Raw genomic sequence first — 20,606 nt, 5'->3', positions numbered from 1 at the left:
ACCGTTCTTTAGACCGAAGGCTGAACCTCTTAAACTGCAGATCACGTGAACCCTCTGAATCCTGCTATCATGTCTGTTCAAGTAAATTGTACCACACTGCCTCCATTTAGAGCTAATTGGCAGGTTGTTGTGTCACAAGACTTGCTTTGTACAGTAATAGATACAGTAAAGTATATCGGGGAAAGAAAGGGAGGAAAAACAGCCTGATCATTGATATTTTTCACATTTATTCCCGTTATATTTTTGCCCTCCTTGATTTGATTGTTAATGATTCTGGTAGTTAATACATTTCTTCTCCGATGTGACCCTGTGTACAGATCATGCTTGACATCATTGAACCCTGTAATAACCCTGGTAACATATACAGTGCAGATTTGTTTGCACAACAAACTTTTATTCTTTAGGATTTGTATTTGAACTGCCCACCCGATAGCTTTCTTCTCTTAAAGGATTATATGTGAATCAGGTATATTTTAAGACACACTTTCTTGTTGTGCACCGGTGATCGCACATGATGTCTTTGTTAAATTGTTAATAAATTACATTTAATGATACAGAGCAGTTAAAAAACATATTGCTGAAAGATTATTCACCCTTACATCCATTCTAATGCAACTTTTGCCATTGCTATACTCAATAAGTTAGGCCAGAAACATAATCTACGCAAGTATGCTAACTGAATTCTTGTGTGGTTCTGTTGTACATAATGTGCGTTCTTGTTACTGTGGCTGTGACAAACCTCAGTACTCAATGGGGGGATAGTTACCTTCACAAAGTTGGTCAAAATTAAAATAACATGTTCAACATTATTCTCCTAAACTGCAGCACCATGATTCTCAACCTTTCGGATGAGGTCATACTTCTGACCTATTCATTTGGAGTGTACTAATGATCTTGAATTAGGTGTGTTTGCTGGGGAAGAGTTTGGAAATCTGTACTTTGGGTGTGGCTCCAGCGACAGGGTTGGGAAACACTGCCATTTTGTATGCCTCTCTTATCTTGTTATGAGAGAGTTGCATGAACTGAGCTGCGTTCCAGTTCACCTAAGCCGTGTTCACTGCTCCCTACTGGGCATAGCATAAAATACTGGACACTTTTATGCTAAAACCCACCCCACACCGCCTTGCGGCAATGTTGAGGATGCTACACATAATTCTGCTGCAATATGAACTGCGTTTTGACAAATTTTGAAACCGAATGTTGCAATGAATTGAGCTGACGTAGCTCAAAGTGTCTGTGTTCATGTACTTGCGTAGGGCATGTTTTAGGCCTTAAGGTCCTTGCACACAGAGTCTGAAAATTTCTTATGCATTTTTTCGTATTTGTCATCCTAAAAAATCATCACGCACAGAAACCTTGAACACTGAGTCCGATGCGTATGAATTAATCCGTAGCGGGGGGGGGGGAATCGCAATACAATACAAAATGGAGTCTTTAAACAGTGAGGATGATTTTGTTGTCCTCTCTCTTCTTAAACAGAGGGAACAAAGAGGAAATATTGGGTCCATCCAATCCTGAGATTTCTTAGAGAGGAAGGAGAGTTCGCTGCGGGATAATCCCGAGCGATTGAAAGTTCACTTCAGGATGTCAGCGGCTCAGTTTGATGCTTTGCTAGCGATACTGGAGCCACATATTAAAAACAAGATCACCAATTTCCGTCATTGATCCTGAACAGTTCTGGATTTTCACGTTCGCTTGTACGGTGGCTCTGACTTGTCAAAACACCTCTCAGAATGCTTGCTATGGATGCAGAAAAACGCAGAAAATTGAACCCGATCCACATTTTTTTATGACGGATGAAAGTTTCGGAGGCAGTGTGTAAACGTGATTGACACAACGTGAGGTCTTATTTTTTTTAACGTGCAAAAGTTTCGGACGAGAATTTCGGACTTGGTGTGCAATGACCTTTAGGCATGACATTTTTTTTAATCGCTTTGTTTCTGGGTCTCTCATTTTCATGCAGAATCTCCTCGAAGGACACTTCTGTCCCTTCACACAGGCATGTCCTGAACTTCTCCGTAGGCTGATCACAGTTGCTGCCTCAACACATTGCTCTGGTCCTTAAACAGTTCCTTGAAGAGTCAAATCACTGTGGAATTCCTCAGTTGCTCCTTGAATTCATGGTGTGGTCCATAATGCTACATCTTGCTTCAAGTTCTCCATATGCAGTCGTCACATGGAGAAGACTGAAAGTGACTAGGTCCCAAAATCCTGGTTGGATGAAGTCTGTTCCATCTTGAGGAAGAGTCTACACTTATCCCAGCTAATCGGAGCTGTCTTCTCGCCCATAATGGACGAAGGGATTGCATTATCTTTAAGTGGGATCACCATGTCCTTTGATCCCTAAGGTTCCCCGTCTCCTTGTTTGACAAGGAACCTCCCCTCTCCAGACAAGGGCTTAGTTTCCTCCCCAAGCCCCTGTAGCCGGCCTTGGCTCAAGGCTGCTGGGATTGAGAGCGCTCTATCTTCAGCATTGGCTCTGTGTTCTCGGAGTCGCTGTGGTGCTTTCGATCTCTCGGCTGCTGATCCCCTTTTCCCCCGCGGGTCCAGGAGGGCGAGCGGACGTAACCGCTATGGGGAAATCTTGGTAACGGCGGCTGATGGCGATCTGTGGGGCGAACTTACAAAACCAACCAATGAAAAGCAACTTCATAGCCAGTCACAACAATAAGGCTATCGTTCTGTTCCAAAACCTAGTGTAATGCCTGCCGAGATGGTATTTTAAGGGACTATATAACATGAAGACTCTTCATGAACAGGTTGGCAGGAAGGTTGAGAACCTGCAGAGTTTACTTTCAACCAACACACCTGTCTGTGATTATCAAGTGCTTCTGAAGATCTTAATTAGCTGGTTGAAATGTGTTTAATCAGGGTTGGAGCTGAACTTTGCTGTAAGGTTGATCTCCAGCAACAAGATTGGGAACCTCTGGTTTAGAAGTTGTCTTCTAAGTTGCCTTTTTTTGGCCTAATATTTAAGTACTTTACACAAGCATTTCAATCCACCTCTTGACGTGTTTGTACTGATTTGACTTCCATAGGAAAAACATTAGTACAGGGGTAGCAACCCTGCTTCTGTAGGGCTACCATCCTGCAGAGTTTAATTCCAACCCTAAGCAAACACACCTGAACCAGCTAATCAAGGTGTTCAGGATTTCTACAGGCAGGTGTGTTGAGCAGGGTTGGCTATCCCTGCATTAGTGGATGGTTTTAGGCACCCTTTCCTGGAAGACCACTGTCCAGTCTAATTCCAACCCCAATTAAATACCTGAACCAGCTAGTCAAGGTATTGAGGATCACTAGAAACGTCCAAGCAAGTCTGTTCAGGGCAGGTTGGACCTGAACTTTGCAGGACGTTGACCCTCCAGTAGCAGGATTGAACACGCCTGGTTTTAGGGAAAGGGCATACGTAACATTTTCGTTTTAATTTAATGAAATGTCTTTGTCTTGTTGTGTACAACTCGAAAGGTTAATGGCATAATTGAAACAATTTGACCTGTTGACAATGGTGTCAAGAGTAGCGTTGTGAGTGGTCAGTCACAGGAGAGGTCTTTAAACCAGTCACTAATGACGTCCCATGATGCTTTAGAACAGCGGTCCCCAACCTTTTTTGCGCCACGGACCAGTTTAATATCAGACAATATTTTCACGGACCGGCCTTTAAGGTGTGGCGGATAAATACAACAAAATAAAATGATACGACCGGCATAAAAACTTGGGTGTTTTTTTTTTTATATAATAATAAACGTGAATCCAATGTGCAGGCAGCGTCCTCGTAACATCGCGCCTAAAGACAACTGAGAAAGCCTGAACACAAACAAAATGCCCCCCAAAAGAAAAAAATCTCAGTGCTGATACGTTCATGTAACATGTAACGGTGGCGCTGCCAATAAAGCACCTAAAAGCTGTCACAAAGAACCGGCAAAATTAATGATTATGAATATGTAAAATATAGCAGGAGACATTTTAATTGTTTACTAATAAGCAAGTGTTTTCTGTGTCAGTGTCGGCTGCAAAGATGAAGTTGACGATGCTGACTCGCGATCTTCACAGTAGTGAACGCGCCAGAGAGAAATGCACATTTCATACTATTACATAAGCAGAGAACAGTCAGTTTTCTTTCGTTTTGAATTTTTCTGTTTAAAAGTAGACATTTAAAGCTTTCTATATATGTCTCAGGTCTGTGAGGCAAGTAGGCTATACCTTATCACTGAGTTTCGGTTCATTTATGAGACGAGCTCCAGTTCACGCGCCGGCGCCTCCGTGTCGTGATTATCTATTTTCTAATATATTTACTTATTTATTAAATCCAGGCAATTGGTTGATGAAACATTGATTAAAATTAAGATACAATTAATACAAACCGAAATTAAATTTAAAGACAGGCTTTGTGCTTTCTGTTTGAGGTCTCTGTGAAAGTTTTAAAGCAGTCTTTTAGTGCCGCTTTCAGAGCGCTCACGTCCGTAACGGAGAACTGTCCCGTCTGTAACATTGATTTTTTTTTTTGTGTGTGTGTGTGTGTGAAATAAATTTCTAAATAAATGCGACTTAGGCTATATATGTTTTTTCTTCTTCATGACGCATTTTTGACTGATGCGACTTATACTCCGGAGCGACTTATAGTCCGGAAAATACGTTAAGTTATTTATTCTTTCTGTGCGGCCCGGTACCAAATGTCCCACAGACACCGGTACCAGTCCGCGGCCCGGGGGTTGGGGACCCCTGCTTTAGAAGATTGCTGCCTAGAACGCAAAGCAGCTCACTAGGTTTTGGAATAGAGTTCATATCCGTTTTACTTCTCACAGAAAGGGATTTGCAAGTAACAAAGCAAGAATTTTCAATAAGAGCTGGTAATCTGAGGCAACATGAGCGACAGACACTGTTGGTGTTCAGTTAAAGCTCAGTTCTGAGTAGAGTGATGCAGGTTTGACGTCAGTTTGTAGGCCAATCGGCAGTTCGGATCACACTGGTTCCCTCGAGAAAAACCCAATAGGATATTTCCAAAGGCTTTTGGATTATCTCTAAAAACAAGCTCTGTGATCAACCAAAGTTTATGATATTTGCACGTTTTGTCCATCAAGATAATTGTCACAGATGAACACACCTTTTATGAATTTTGAAGCCTAAATGCAGTCGCCAGAAGTAAAAAGCTAAAGGTAGGCTATAAACGAACTACATCACAGTCCCACGAATTCAACGTCACCATTACTAAGCTTCCAACAGCTCTTTCTGTTTTTAGCTAAAAACTTTTTCCCAGAATGCTTGAGTTAGAATAGTGTATAGGAGCACAATTATAAGCATAAGGATGCTGTAAAAGCGGACTGAGTTTTACCTGTTCGGCGTGATGACGTTTAATCTCCTCGACAGACTCTGTAGTCCCATTTTTCATGACATGCAACAGCTTAAAAAAAATCACGAGTGGGGCAGTACTGATGCATTTTATGTCGTAGAATGAAGCGTGGAAGTGTCTTGAGCTTGTGTTCACCACAGACCTTATTTCAGCCATTTAACCAAAAACCCATTAAAAAAAACCATTGACTTCGGGACGATGGAACCGGAAGTGCTCAAATGCAAAGGCCTACGAAGTTATGTCATACTGCACCACTCTATATAGTTGTAAACAACAGTTAATTCAGAATACCTACTAACAACCAAAAGTAAAAAACATTAGATGACCTTTGGTTTATTCGCTGTCATCGTGAGCACCTCTCAGCATCCATTTTAAGCACTGCCAAATTGGGCTAAGACAAATGTTATTCACATAACTTGGAGAAAATTTAAGGTAATTTAAAGTAATGCTTATATTGCTCAGAGCTGAGGATGCACTGACATTGCCTCATAGTTTAAATATTTAATATGTACACATTTGTGCACTTCAGCTCAGAACTTAATCAAATAATAATGTTCTCAGTGTAGAAATCCATGGAACCGACTGTACAAGTCGCCAAGAATTCAACATTCTCTACTCAAAACGTTATCTTCTGTTTTCTTTGTCTTGCTACACAGTGAACATTGTGTCGTAAACAATAGAGTGCTGCCGGAATGAGTCCTAAAACACAGAAACTAGCTAGCATTTTTGCACATCCGGTTCCCTTGTCCCAAAGTCAATGGATTTTTTTAAAAGGGTTTTAGGTTAAATGCCTGAAATAAGGTCTATGGTTAACACAAGCGCAAGAGATTTTCAAATGTTGAAAACACCAGTAAAACCCCTCTCTTGAAAATGTCTGTTGTTAACAAGAGGCTGAATGGGACTATTGTTGTGGACATTAAACGTCGTCACACCGAAAAGGCAACACTAGTGTGATTATACTTGCTCTCTGGCAAACTCTTCTAACTTGTAGATTTTAAATGAAGACTGAAATACCGGTCAGAAATGACACATCGTTTAAATAATGGTATAGTTTGTTTATAGTCTAACTTTAGCTTTTTACTTCTGGCAATTGTATTAAGGCTTCAAAAATCATAAACGTTGTGTTTATATGTGAAGATTATCTTTTATAAATCAAGTTTTTAATGTTGTTTATGTGGTGCTTTTAATATGAATAAGTCAATTCATAAGTCGACACCATTGCTGAGTATTTTCTCCTTAAAACTGCAGTGAACCAAAGACAGTCTCAAAAACACGCTTTGAAATCGCTGGTGTTTCTGACGTCACAAACTACCTTGTAACCAATCAGATCAACGTGTGATCGTCAACCAGTGGATCTCTGAGCTGAGGGAGTGAGTGGAGGCGGGGCTCATTTGCATATTCATAGAACCGCGTATACTAAATGAGGCAAGGGTGTCGAGTTACATTCAAGATATCTTAAAGGCATGACAGAATTTTTTTCAAGGATAAAACATTTAAATATGTCATTTAGGAGATCGGTCCTTGGCCAATGAAAGCTGCGATGGAGTCCAGACCATCTGCCGTCAGTCTGAAGCTCTTGCTGATCGAAACTTGTGTGATGCGAACCTCCAGGTTTGTGTCATCCCTGCATCACTCTATTTATCTTCTGAGGACTGGAATGATTTAGCTTAATAGTTATTTAACTTCAAATCTTAAATGGTAAATAAAGATCTGTGAGTTGACTCACTGGCAGGGGACTCAGTGTGGTTCTCCTCGTCCGAGTCGGCGAACACCTCCCCGAGCTCCTGGTCAGACATGTCTGTGAGCTCCGTCAGGTCCAGGAGGTCAAAGTGCACCTCCAGAGACGACACACTGCTGAGAGGCTCTGAGATCGGGCACAAGACATCGACACTGAGGCCAGACCACTGGTTCAGAGCAATCACACTGTATCGTTCTTCGCTCAGACTACTGGATAGAGCTGCACGATTAATCGTTAAAAGATTGTGATCTCGATTCAAACACTCACGCAGTCTCATTACTAAATGACTATGATTCGGCTCTGTCTATTAAACCTTTGATAAAATCACACTAGAACATTCAGATCTGTGTTCTGATCCAGAGAGAGCCGTTGTCATGAATAGATATGAAACAGCTTCACAAACTGTCTTCAACATCACAGGATCATTATTTCTGTCTTACAATAATTCAAATTATCACAGAAGAACTGGGAGAAAAGTGTATAGTTCGGATTTAAACACTGATGTCTGTGATCAAAACAGACCTTTAGAAAGTAACTTGACGCTTCAACGGTTAAAGCATTATATCGTTACACCAGTAGGTGGCGACAAGTGACTGTTAAATTTTTTTTTTTGGTCATTGAATCATTCATTCAAGAGATTCGTTCAAAAACGCTGATTCATTCAGTAATGAAACGCATGAAGTATTTATGAGTGAGTCATTGAATCATTCATGATTTTGAAAATAATTCAGATGAATTAAACACTTTAAACAGACTACAGCAATTAACATTTGGTCCGAACCTCTAGTAAATTAGGTTATTTTGTTTAGTTGTTTGTACAATCGTGGAGGATTGTGATCTTTGTTTGAAACAACAAACAAAAAAATTGTGATTCTTAATTTTTCCAGAATCGTGCAGCTCTATTATTGGGTGAATGTAAATGCGTCTGGCTTATATTTCTCCCCCAAATCAAAAGAAAATAAATTACATGGAGACAATTTTTAAACCATTTATTAATCTAGGTCAATGTTAAGGTCTATTGTAGTGAAAATGCTGTGACAGAAAACAATCTTAATGGTCTTGATCCTAATTCTTTCGATTGGGGTAGAATATGACCCAGACTTGTCCTCGGACAGTTTCACTCACGTCGTTTCTCTGTGATCAGCACCTGGCTGCCATGATGGGCCGGGGTGCCAACATGCTCTCCTGAGGCATTGTGGGATGCCTCGCTGGTGAGACTGGCAGAGCTGGAGGACTTCAGAAGCTTCTGGAACTCTCGGTCTCTAAGTGGCTCTACAAAGAAATCATAGAACATAAATTATAAAACGGTTACCACACAATACAAATATTAAAGCCAAATAATATGTATCAATGCAACTTTCATGAAGTAAAATCACTAAAAGCCTTCCTTCCGCTGGAAAAAATAGTCCCCAACCATGAACAGCAACAGAAGTTACATTATTTCACCATTAGATGGCGACAAAGATGAGTGAGTCAGTCAGTAGAGAAGTGGTAACTGAACTGGTTGAAGTTCCACTCTGGCTCCACATGAGGGCGCTCACAGGACGAGTGCAGAATGAATGGCGCTATACCCCTCAAAATCCACTTCTCTCAGGATATAATTTCTTGTCTAGTAATCTGAATGTTGTATTCGAAAGGAGATGCAAAGAAATTACACATTGCTGGGTGTTAGATTTTTTTAGAGTCACTTATTTGCTTTAAAATGTCAATGACGTCATACACATCGTACGACCAGAGATACTGCTACACGGCAATCCTTCAGTCACTTTGGTGCTTTCGCGCTCTGCACTTTCTTTTCACTCGAGGCATGGACAACACAGCTGACACAGGTAAATACACGTGCTAGAAGAGTTTTTGTTTTGTTTGTTTCTGGTCCCGCTTCGGATGGCACGATACCATCAAGCGGTCTCTCTGGTCGTAATCAGTCCTTCACTGACCAATCAGCGTTCATTAGCAGAATACTAGCGTGTTATGGGCAACAACAACTCAACCTGTAAGAAATCGAAAGGACATAAGTACTCGTTCATTCAACTTTCGACCTATAACCCATGTTGAACTTGCAAAACCTGAGATTTCTCAACGGCAATCGGGTGAAAGAGACAAATTTAGCCGTCTAGCGCCATTGACTCCCATTCATTTTGCACTCATGGGTGATCGCCCCCAGTGGAACTCTGGTGGAACTACAACCAAAATTCGGTACAATAGGACTTAATAGGGAGTGGCCAGGCTCTCCGTAGACGGGCTCTGGAAATATACAGAGCGACCGCAAAACCGAAAGTTCAAAGACAATATTCTAAAGATGCTGCACGATTGTTTCTCTGGCACATAACGTCTATAAGCCTCAATGAATAATATCAATGAGAATACATGATTGCGTTGCTAAGAGTGGTTGCTAGGGGTGTTGTGTAGTGATATATAGAACCATTGTTTTATCGGGAATAAAACACAGCTATTGACCAATCAGAATCAAGGACTGGATTCTGCTTTATAATATACGGTAATTTATAATGTGTATTTTTTGCCCATTGCACAATATTAGTGTGTTCTGGGTGGTAACCAGGTCGTTGCGATGCAGTTGCAGGGGGTTCTGGGTACTCGTAAGCACATAAGTTGCCGGAGCATTGCTATGCGGTCGCTAGGGTGTTCCTCATGTCCCGTTCTCTAATGGGGTTTGCCAGCGGTTGCCAAAGAAGTGAAACAGAAGATGCTTGTGTTTCACTGACTGTTTGAAGAGCTTCCAGCCATCTATTGATTTCTGGCGGCAGCAGTCAAAGCAGACAAGCATTTTAGACGGTTGAAAGCACTTCAATTACACACATGGGACTTGAAAACAAGTGGACGACTGGATCTACCTCTGTTTTTTTGGAACACAAACATTTTACGCTAAATATTTGATATATAGAACTCACCCTAAAACTGACTATATCTCAATACATTACGTAAATAGAAATATTTAAAGTTCCCCTATTATGCTTTTTCTGAACTGCGTGAAACGAGTCGTCAGTAATTCCCGTCTCACTTCCTGCTGAACTGCGTAGGTTTATAACTAATTTGCATAATGTCAGTCTATGGTCTTGATTGGCTGAACAGTGTCTCTTAGCTCCGCCCTCAAACACTGTAGTGTATCTGAGACTGGAAGAGTTTGGTTCGTGTTGTTCATGTCGAGAAGACGCTGTTTTCTGCTGACAAAGCAAATCCACTTTGATGAGATTGATACGGTAAAACCCACGCCATCGTTACTGTTCGTATCACTGTGTGTCAAGAGCTGAGATTCAGATATGGTAATGAGCATTTGGTTTCTGACCAATCACAGCACACTGGGCCATTTGACCAATCAGAGCAGAGCAGTCTCTTAGAAAGGCGGGGTTTAGAGAGACTGAATCTTCGAACGAACCGTTTGAGACACTGAGAAAAGAGTTGATTCTGCCATGTATAGTGTTTTTTGACCTTGGATGCATGTAAACCTATTGTTGGAGTCTCCAAAACATAACTAGGAACCTTTAATACGGCATATGAGGGTAATTAAGATAAACAGAAATACAAAGCATGTGTTCTTGTACTCCGTCTGTGGCATTTTGTGTGGTTTTGCGAGGCTCTTTTCCTGTAGTAGCAGCTGGGGCTGAGCTGACTGTGGACTCGCAAAAAACCAGGGCCAAACCAGCAACTACATTAAGAAATTTACATACAGGTCAGAATGCATGACTAATTGTGTTAGTTATTTCCCATTATTTAATGTGAAAAAATAATAATAATCACACTACATTAACATTAAATTGACAGGCCTGGACTTTGTGAGAAGACGTGAGCAGAAAAAGATTACATCCAACCATATTTAACAGATTCATCCAATTTCTCTGTGCATAAACTTTTTTTATCAGTCCCATAACATGTGAAGAATCTATTATGTGCTGGTATAGGGAGTTTTCCAGCTGCGCCTGTTCTCCGCAGTCTGCGGGTCATCCCTCCCTCACACACCTCTCATTAGCCCACACACACACACAGATCCCGCTGGCTGCTTCTCTTTCTGTGCGTGCCAGTCATGCAAATATTGGTGCAGGGATTGCTATACATTGGTTAATTCCAAAAGGCTCTCCATCTAAACCATACACACCGAAATGAGCTATATTTTTAACATCACCCAGTGGTACCCAAGTCCCATTGTCTCAAAGTAGCCGCTGCAAGATGCAACTCAATGTCAAATCCTCAAAAAAAATGTGCATCCAAAAATCCCTCTTGCTCATGACCTTTCACATTTATTCGCATCTGAGCTATAGTAATCGTATTGCTATAATTCATAAGCCTCCACCCTACATGCATCCAAGTTGCTGTGCCTTTTCCCATGTGCATGAATGCCAAGCACTACCGGCTTCTCTGACTGCCTGCTTTGTCTGAGCGCTGGAGAATAAAGGACATGGTGGCGGCTTGTACAGCGGGCTATTGAATGCAATGGGTGTGTGTGTGTTTAAATGCGTCTGAAGAAATGTTTGCTCTTACCTGCAGCACTAGAGTCTGCCTGAGCCTCCATTAAGTCTATTGTAGCAGCCGGTGCAATGCTGTTTGGCGTCGCAGCCAGGATTAGAGGGAGCGCCTCCTGTCTCGTGCACACTCTCGCTCTCTCTCTCTCTCTCTCTCTCTCTCTCTCTCTCTCTCTCTCTCTCTCTCTCTCTCTCTCTCTCTCTCTCTCTTTCCCCACCCCTACATGCACAGTCACACATTCACTCCTATTGTCACTGCAGCGCGCACAACACTGACACATGAAGAGTCCCGCTAGAGAAACGCAGTCAGCCACTACACAACTGCATGACACACCAAAACGGGGAAGAGAGCAAGGGAAGGGTGCGCCCATAGACAATAAAAAGGGTTTACATACACAAAAAATGCTGGGTTGTTTTAACCCAATTTTGGGTCAAATATGGACAAACCCAGCCATTGGGTTACATTTGTTTATTACATTTTTAACCCAGTGTTTGAGTTTGTCCATATTTGACCCAAAATTGGGTTAAAACAACCCAGCATTTTTTAAGAGTGTAGAGAGGCAGAGGTGTACTGATCCAGAACAGGCTTGGAAATAAGATGAAGTGAGGAAAAAAAAGAGGAATATCTGAGTTTAGATGATTATAATTTGTTTTTGTTCATTCAATATATATATAATATTATTATTATTATTATTATTATTATTATTTTTTTTTTTTTTTTTTTTAAAGATTTTATGCATTGAATATTCATTGGCTAATAGTCGTAGTAGTTGAAGACAGTACAGATGCTTAGTCCCATTAAAGTTCAGTCGGGAAGTAACAACTCCAGTACTCAAGGGGGCGATAACGTTACTTTCAGATGTCTGTGCCATAATTCAGGAAGCTAGCGCTATAAACATGGACTTCATCTCACGTTCCACTTAGTGATTCAAGAAACTAAGCTTTTCCAAGCTTTGAATCAATCGAACCAATTTCTTCGCAAAATGATTCATTGTTTCGAAGCGCTCGAAAATCGTGCCAATGCGGCGAAATCTCAGCCCAAACATGCAAAAAACTAGCCTGGGTTTCCCCATGCTGCCTTGAGCGCAGCGCGATTTTATTCACGCTGCTAGGTAGCCTGGATACCATGGACAAGATTTTCGCCTCAGCTAGGGAACCAATCACAGAACGGGGAGGGAGAAGCAAGACGATGACGACATCTATGCGACACACCGAAGCAGTTTGTTTATATCTATGGATCAAACATGACAGACGTAAAAATATATGCATAATTTAAGGAACACATCTACAAAAATATGCCTGTATTTCAAGTTGATAAAATAATTTTAAATCCACGTCAGTTTATTTGTGCCCGACGCTCCACGCCCTCCCAGGATCTATAACGTTACCTAGGCTACTTTCACTTTTAAAAATTCATCATAACCGCGCGCGCGATCTGCTTGCAGTCGTCGAGATAGATGCTGAGGAGTTGAAGAAAAGAATAGCTAGTGGAGATTGTAAAGTTGTCGACAATACGTCATCAAAAATCAAGTCCAGTGTGTGGGAGAAATTTGGAGTTATCTGAAGAAAATATTGTGAAAGGCTTTGCTGCATTTTCGTGTTGGATAGCCGCAAATGTGGAACTTCATCCCTGAGGAAGCACGCAGAAACTGTGGTAAGAAAGCAGTTCTATCGAACGGTATTTTTCACATTTAACACTGTTAAGTATGTGTGGTGTGCAGGGCGTGTTTGAACCCAAAATGGTCAGATGTAGGCTAGACGAAATTGTGTGGCATATAGTGTTGTAGCCGCGCCTGTTTGACTGGTAAAATGTTATAAGGCTACTCAGTTTTGTGGTAACGTTAGCCCTGTTCTTCATGTATCGGCCTTTTGGCAGCTTCGGCTGCAGTTGTCCTTGTGTTAATTGTCGTGTAATAACTTCTGTATGACCTGGCAATAAACATATTTGTAAGTGTGTCTATAATGTGATAGTCTAAACTGATTTTATTTCGGGTGCGGGTCGGGTGTCGGTTCTATTTTAAGCGGGTCGGGTGCAGATTTTAATTAGTGCTGCTGTCGGAAAACGGGTCGGGTGCGGATTTACTCTGGTGTACACATAAATCTCTGACCCATCGTCGTCTTCTTCGTTGAATATCTGTCGCTCTACATACGTCATCTGGTATAATTGAAACGATTGGCTATGAGCTATGTACAGGCGCATTTGATAGACATTTGTAGCGCCCAATAAACGGCTCTGGGCATTCGTAAACCACGCCTCAAATACGAGAAAATGCACATGTGGTTCCCAGACCACGTCTCAAAGAGAAAGAGGTCTGACGTTAGCCAGGCTAGCAAAAAACACTTTTTTTTTTACAAACTAATTGCTAGGGATGCACCGATATGAAAATTTTGGCCGATACCGATAACGGATAATTCTTTATATTTGAAAGTCGATAATCGATATATATTGGCCGATAAATCTAAATCCACATTTTTTTGTAATTTTTCAGAGCCTGATTACAAAAACAAAGGTTTCACCATTAAAAGCCATGTCCCAAACACACAATTATAATGTTCTCGTTATATTTTTTATGTAGCCTATATGACAGCACATAACTGTATTTTCCTTTTTTGAAGTGATTCCAATCATATTTCAAGCAATTCAAACCCATCATGTTGCACAGTGCGCATCTGAAGCGTCTCGGCTGAAGGAAATAATCCATTAATTATCGGCTTTAATATATTGGCCAAATTTTCTTATCGAACCGATAACGATAACATTAAAAATTAACATATATCGTGCATCCCTACTAATTGAAAATGTTTTATTGAAGGTGTCAATCATCGCCCCCTAGTGGTGAACTATTGAAATTTTAATTGAAAATCATGTGACCTTGGCAGTTTGATGCGCGCTCTGAATCACTGGTTCGAAACAGATGATTTGCAAAGGTTTTGAAGTTTTTGGGCTTCACGCTAGCCTGGGTTTCCCCATACTGCCTTGCTCGCAGCGCGATTTTATTCACGCTGCTAGGCAGTCTGGACACCATGGACCAGATTTTCCCCTGAGAAAGGGAACCAATCACAGAACGGGGAGGGAGCAGCAAGACGATGACGACACCGAAGCAGTTTGTTTATATCTATGAATCCAACATGGCATCAGACTCGACGTTACCTTCTACCCTCATGTTTATCTTGCACAAACGGTAATATTCGCTAAACGCCATCGTGCACAAATAAATCTTTGACCCATCGTCTTTTTCCTCGTTGAATTTCTGTCACTCTACATACGTCATCTGGTATAATTGAAGCGATTGGTTATGAGCTACGTACAGGCGCATTTGATAGACATTCATAGCGCCCAATAAACAGCTCTGGGCATTCGTAAACCACGCCTCAAATACGAGAAAATGAACACGTGGTTCCCAGACCAAGTCTCAAATGAGACTTGGTCTGACGTTAGCCAGGCTAGCTTCACGCAGACAGTGTGCTCAGACATTGAGATGCATAACCCTTTTAATTCAGCTCAAAATATCTTACATTGGGTGTCTTTGCCGACCTCTTGTGGAAAAAATGATATAATATGATATTTCATGACTCTTGCCACTAGATGGGGTTATGTTTGCTATATGGAGCAAATGAGCTGTTCCGCTGGGTCCTAAAGTCAGTTCCCTTCAGGATGCATTCAGTTACACATGTAGACATTATAAAATCAGTTTTTGGTCAAGTTTTAGCATTTTTAGGTTTTTCTATGTGTACTGAAGCATTCCTCGCATTTCATTCATTCCTATGGGGGTCAAATTGACCCGCGAGGGAAGGATTTGTTACTTTTTAAAATTTAAACCACAAACTACTCGAATGCATTCAATTTGTGTGTATTTGTGGTTCAAGTGCAAAAAAAGTCCTCTGATGAACACTCAAAGTTTTGGGTCGGCAAGATCAGAAACTTGGATATATCTGATATGGTCGACGGACTACTGGTATTACGGTAAATAGGAGAGATTGCAACGGCCAATATGGTGGCTCTAGTAAAATAATTCTCATCTTCCAAAGAAAAGAACCAATCTGCAAAATCACAACCTGGTGATAGTTCTTGATGTTTGATGACGGCATCATGACGCTACTGTTGGATTTGCCTGATTGAAGTGACTAAACTCCCAAGATAGCCACCAAATTAACTGACTCGCCTGGAAAGACTTCTTCTCGAATGGTCACGGTAGTTGGCCTGAAAGAGAAAACTGACCATTAAAGACGGTTTACGCCAACAATCGCCCCCTTGTGGCAATGCTGAGAATGCAACGTGTGCTTGTGTTCTGACACATTTCAGAATGGGACAATGCAAAAACTGAGCTAACGTAGCTATACACGTTATCATTCACATACTTGTATTTTACAGGCTTATGTTTCAAAGCTGGATGACTAACTGGTGTTAAATGATTGAACACATTCATACACAACTAAATGGATACATTCTAATGAATGTGATGGTCAGTGTTGGACTTACTGTTGCTAAGATATCCGTTTTAAACAGAATTAATGTTAGTTGATTGAGACAGATCTCAGTTTTGGGACATCGTGTTACTGTGCTTGTTTTTAAGGAATGCCAAGGCTGATCCTCACAGGTATGTGGTGCCAACTTGGATTAACGTCAGCAGATCCACAGCTGAGCAGATCTTCCATCTGTTGATCCAGAATGGTCATCATGATTCCTTCAAAAAGCACATTGTTGCCATTAATAGCCTGTACTCTCATTAAAGCCAAGTACTCTATGTTAACCATAATCCATTCAAATTCTTTTTAAGTTAACATGAAACAGAATTCACAAGCCATTTTACTTCTGTAATATGATATATTTCATAGTGAGAGGGGATATTCAATGAGAAAATGATTGTCTATCAAAATTGATATAACCGAGAAACTGTTTTATTTTTTGCCTCAAAACAAAGTTTGTTTGCAACACTTTTCTTTTATTTGAAAATGTTCTTGCTTGAGAAACTTTCCTTTCATGACCACGTCCTTCCAAAAAGTATTCTGTTATTGCACAATATTGCTAGGAATTTAAATACTGTTGTCTTGTTGAATTGAAATGAGGTTTTATAATGCTCTCTCAACTTGTTGTGTGTTAAAGGTACAACAAGAAGAAAATCCTGGATATCATCATCTTCCCTCATCAACAGAAGAATTGCATGAATATCAAATGACTGGTTGACTGGCACTTCAAGTAGCAGTGCTTTGTACCAGTGCTAATGCTGGTTAAGTTAAATGCTATGTTATTGGTTAAAGTCAGCATGCAACAGAAGTTGTGCTCATCGTTCCTTCTCTATTGTGTCATAAATTCGAGTGAAAAGCTTCTGGAAAGAGAACAAATGTGGGCGTGGCTTGATTTGTCTGTGGGGAATTGATTGGATGGTTGTGGTTTGCTATTGGTGGATCTCATGTGATTGACAGGTTGCTCCGCCCTCGTCATCAGAGAAGAGAAGAGATGCTGCAAGAGGGAGTTACTCTGATTCAAGATTACCAGGAACATGAATTTAACACAATAATGATGTGCACCAATAAATCATTTATAATAAACACAGCAATATTCCATAAATAAAGATTGCCTATTTTTATTTCATGGTGACTTTCAAGCTGTGCCAAAAAAATAAAAATAAAAGGCCATTCAGATGCTGCAAATGATGCAAATCATACGCTTCCTAAATCAACCAGAGCAGGTGCAGTCATTCATACGTGCATATTCGTGAAAAATTGTTCCAATGGACGGGGCATACGTGCATATTCATGAAAAACTGTTCCAATGGGCGGAGCATACGTGCATATTCATGAAAAACTGTTCCAATGGGTGGAGCATACGTGCATATTCATGAAAAAACTGTTCCAATGGGCGGAGCATACGTGCATATTCATGAAAAACTGTTCCAATGGGTGGAGCATACGTGCATATTCATGAAAAAACTGTTCCAATGGGCGGAGCATACGTGCATATTCATGAAAAACTGTTCCAATGGGCAGAGCATACGTGCATATTCATGAAAAACTGTTCCGATGGGCGGAGCATACGTGCATATTCATGAAAAACTGTTCCAATGGGTGGAGCATACGTGCATATTCATGAAATATTGTTCCAATGGACGGGGCATACGTGCATATTCATGAAAAACTGTTCCAATGGGCGGAGCATACGTGCATATTCATGAAAAAACTGTTCCAATTGGTGGAGCATACGTGCATATTCGTGAAAAACTGTTGCAATGGGTAGAGCATACGTGCATATTCATGAAAAACTGTTGCAATGGGTGGAGCATACGTGCATATTCATGAATAACTGTTTCGATGGGCGGAGCATACGTGCATATTCATGAAAAACTGTTCCGATGGGTGGAGCATACGTGCATATTCATGAAAAACTGTTCCGATGGGTGGAGCATACGTGCATATTCATGAAAAACTGTTCCGATGGGTGGAGCATACGTGCATATTCATGAAAAACTGTTCCAATGGCTGGAGCATACGTGCATATTCATGAAAAACTGTTCTATGGTTGGAGCATACGTGCATATTCATGAAAAACTGTTCTATGGATGGAGCATACGTGCATATTCATGAAAAACTGTTCCAATGGACGGGGCATACGTGCATATTCATGAAAAACTGTTCCAATGGGCGGAGCATACGTGCATATTCATGAAAAAACTGTTCCAATTGGTGGAGCATACGTGCATATTCGTGAAAAACTGTTGCAATGGGTAGAGCATACGTGCATATTCATGAAAAACTGTTGCAATGGGTGGAGCATACGTGCATATTCATGAAAAACTGTTCCAATGGGCGGAGCATACGTGCATATTCATGAAAAAACTGTTCCAATTGGTGGAGCATACGTGCATATTCGTGAAAAACTGTTGCAATGGGTAGAGCATACGTGCATATTCATGAAAAACTGTTGCAATGGGTGGAGCATACGTGCATATTCATGAATAACTGTTTCGATGGGCGGAGCATACGTGCATATTCATGAAAAACTGTTCCGATGGGTGGAGCATACGTGCATATTCATGAAAAACTGTTCCGATGGGTGGAGCATACGTGCATATTCATGAAAAACTGTTCCGATGGGTGGAGCATACGTGCATATTCATGAAAAACTGTTCCAATGGCTGGAGCATACGTGCATATTCATGAAAAACTGTTCTATGGTTGGAGCATACGTGCATATTCATGAAAAACTGTTCTATGGATGGAGCATACGTGCATATTCATGAAAAACTGTTCTATGGATGGAGCATACGTGCATATTCATGCAAAACTGTTCCAATGGGCGGAGCATACGTGCATATTCATGAAAAACTGTTTCAATGGGTGGAGCATAATACATGCATATTCATGAAAAACTGTTCCAATGGGCGGAGCATACGTGCATATTCATGAAAAACTGTTCTATGGTTGGAGCATACGTGCATATTCATGCAAAACTGTTCCAATGGGTGGAGCATACGTGCATATTCATGAAAAACTGTTTCAATGGGCGGCGCATACATGCATATTCATGAAAAAACTGTTCCAATGGGCGGCGCATACGTGCATATTCATGAAAAACTGTTCCAATGGGTGGAGCATACGTGCATATTCATGAAAAACTGTTCCAATGGGTGGAGCATACGTGCATATTCATGAAAAACTGTTCCAATGGGTGGAGCATACGTGCATATTCATGAAATATTGTTCCAATGGACGGGGCATACATGCATATTCATGAAAAACTGTTCCAATGGGCGGAGCATACGTGCATATTCATGAAAAAACTGTTCCAATTGGTGGAGCATACGTGCATATTCGTGAAAAACTGTTGCAATGGGTAGAGCATACGTGCATATTCATGAAAAACTGTTGCAATGGGTGGAGCATACGTGCATATTCATGAATAACTGTTTCGATGGGCGGAGCATACGTGCATATTCATGCAAAACTGTTCCAATGGGCGGAGCATACGTGCAAATTCATGAAAAACTGTTCCGATGGGTGGAGCATACGTGCATATTCATGCAAAACTGTTTCGATGGGCGGAGCATACGTGCATATTCATGAAAAACTGTTCCGATGGGTGGAGCATACGTGCATATTCATGAAAAACTGTTCTATGGATGGAGCATACATGCATATTCATGAAAAACTGTTCCGATGGGCGGAGCATACGTGCATATTCATGAAAAACTGTTCCAATGGCCGGAGCATACGTGCATATTCATGAAAAACTGTTCTATGGTTGGAGCATACGTGCATATTCATGAAAAACTGTTTCGATGGGCGGAGCATACGTGCATATTCATGAAAAACTGTTTCGATGGGCGGAGCATACGTGCATATTCATGAAAAACTGTTCCAATGGGTGGATCATACGTGCATATTCATGAAAAACTGTTCTATGGATGGAGCATACATGCATATTCATGCAAAACTGTTCCAATGGGCGGAGCATACGTGTAACTTCATGAAAACTGTTCCAATGGGTGGAGCATACGTGCATATTCATGAAAAAACTGTTCCAATGGGCGGAGCATACGTGCATATTCATGAAAAACTGTTCTATGGATGGAGTATACGTGCATATTCATGCAAAACTGTTCCAATGGGTGGAGCATACGTGCATATTCATGCAAAACTGTTCCAATGGGTGGAGCATATGTGCATATTCATGAAAAACTGTTTCAATGGGCGGAGCATACATGCATATTCATGAAAAACTGTTCCGATGGGCGGAGCATACGTGCATATTCATGAAAAACTGTTCCGATGGGCGGAGCATACGTGCATATTCATGAAAAACTGTTCCGATGGGCGGAGCATACGTGCATATTCATGAAAAACTGTTCCGATGGGCGGAGCATACGTGCATATTCATGAAAAACTGTTCCAATGGGCGGAGCATACGTGCATATTCATGAAAAACTGTTCCGATGGGTGGAGCATACGTGCATATTCATGAAAAACTGTTCTATGGATGGAGCATACATGCATATTCATGCAAAACTGTTCCAATGGGCGGAGCATACGTGCAAATTAATGAGGAACT

At 41.0% G+C, this 20,606-nt stretch overlaps 1 protein-coding gene across 2 annotated transcripts; it reads right to left on the bottom strand.

Annotated features, from left to right (window-relative positions):
• Positions 1 to 208: 208 nt before the first annotated feature.
• Positions 209 to 11,825, bottom strand: dbndd1 (dysbindin domain containing 1). 2 transcript variants are annotated; one of them, XM_084396362.1, is made up of 4 exons: positions 11,580 to 11,825; positions 8,211 to 8,357; positions 7,074 to 7,211; positions 209 to 2,620 (listed from the first exon to the last, which is right to left on the bottom strand). In XM_084396362.1, exons 1-4 carry the CDS (start codon positions 11,608 to 11,610, stop codon positions 2,436 to 2,438), a joined length of 501 nt encoding a protein of 166 aa, XP_084252488.1. In that variant the 5' UTR covers positions 11,611 to 11,825; the 3' UTR covers positions 209 to 2,435. The 2 variants fall into 2 exon arrangements, with proteins under 2 accessions (XP_084252488.1, XP_084252489.1); XM_084396363.1 differs by having other exon boundaries at positions 450 to 2,608; positions 11,580 to 11,709.
• Positions 11,826 to 20,606: the final 8,781 nt, after the last annotated feature.

This window comes from Rutilus rutilus, assembly GCF_951802725.1.
Source record: "Rutilus rutilus genome assembly, chromosome: 23".
Classification (NCBI taxonomy): domain Eukaryota; kingdom Metazoa; phylum Chordata; class Actinopteri; order Cypriniformes; family Leuciscidae; genus Rutilus; species Rutilus rutilus.
The sequence above is the reverse complement of the archived record's forward strand: the minus strand, read 5'-3'. Positions and strand labels throughout refer to the sequence as shown.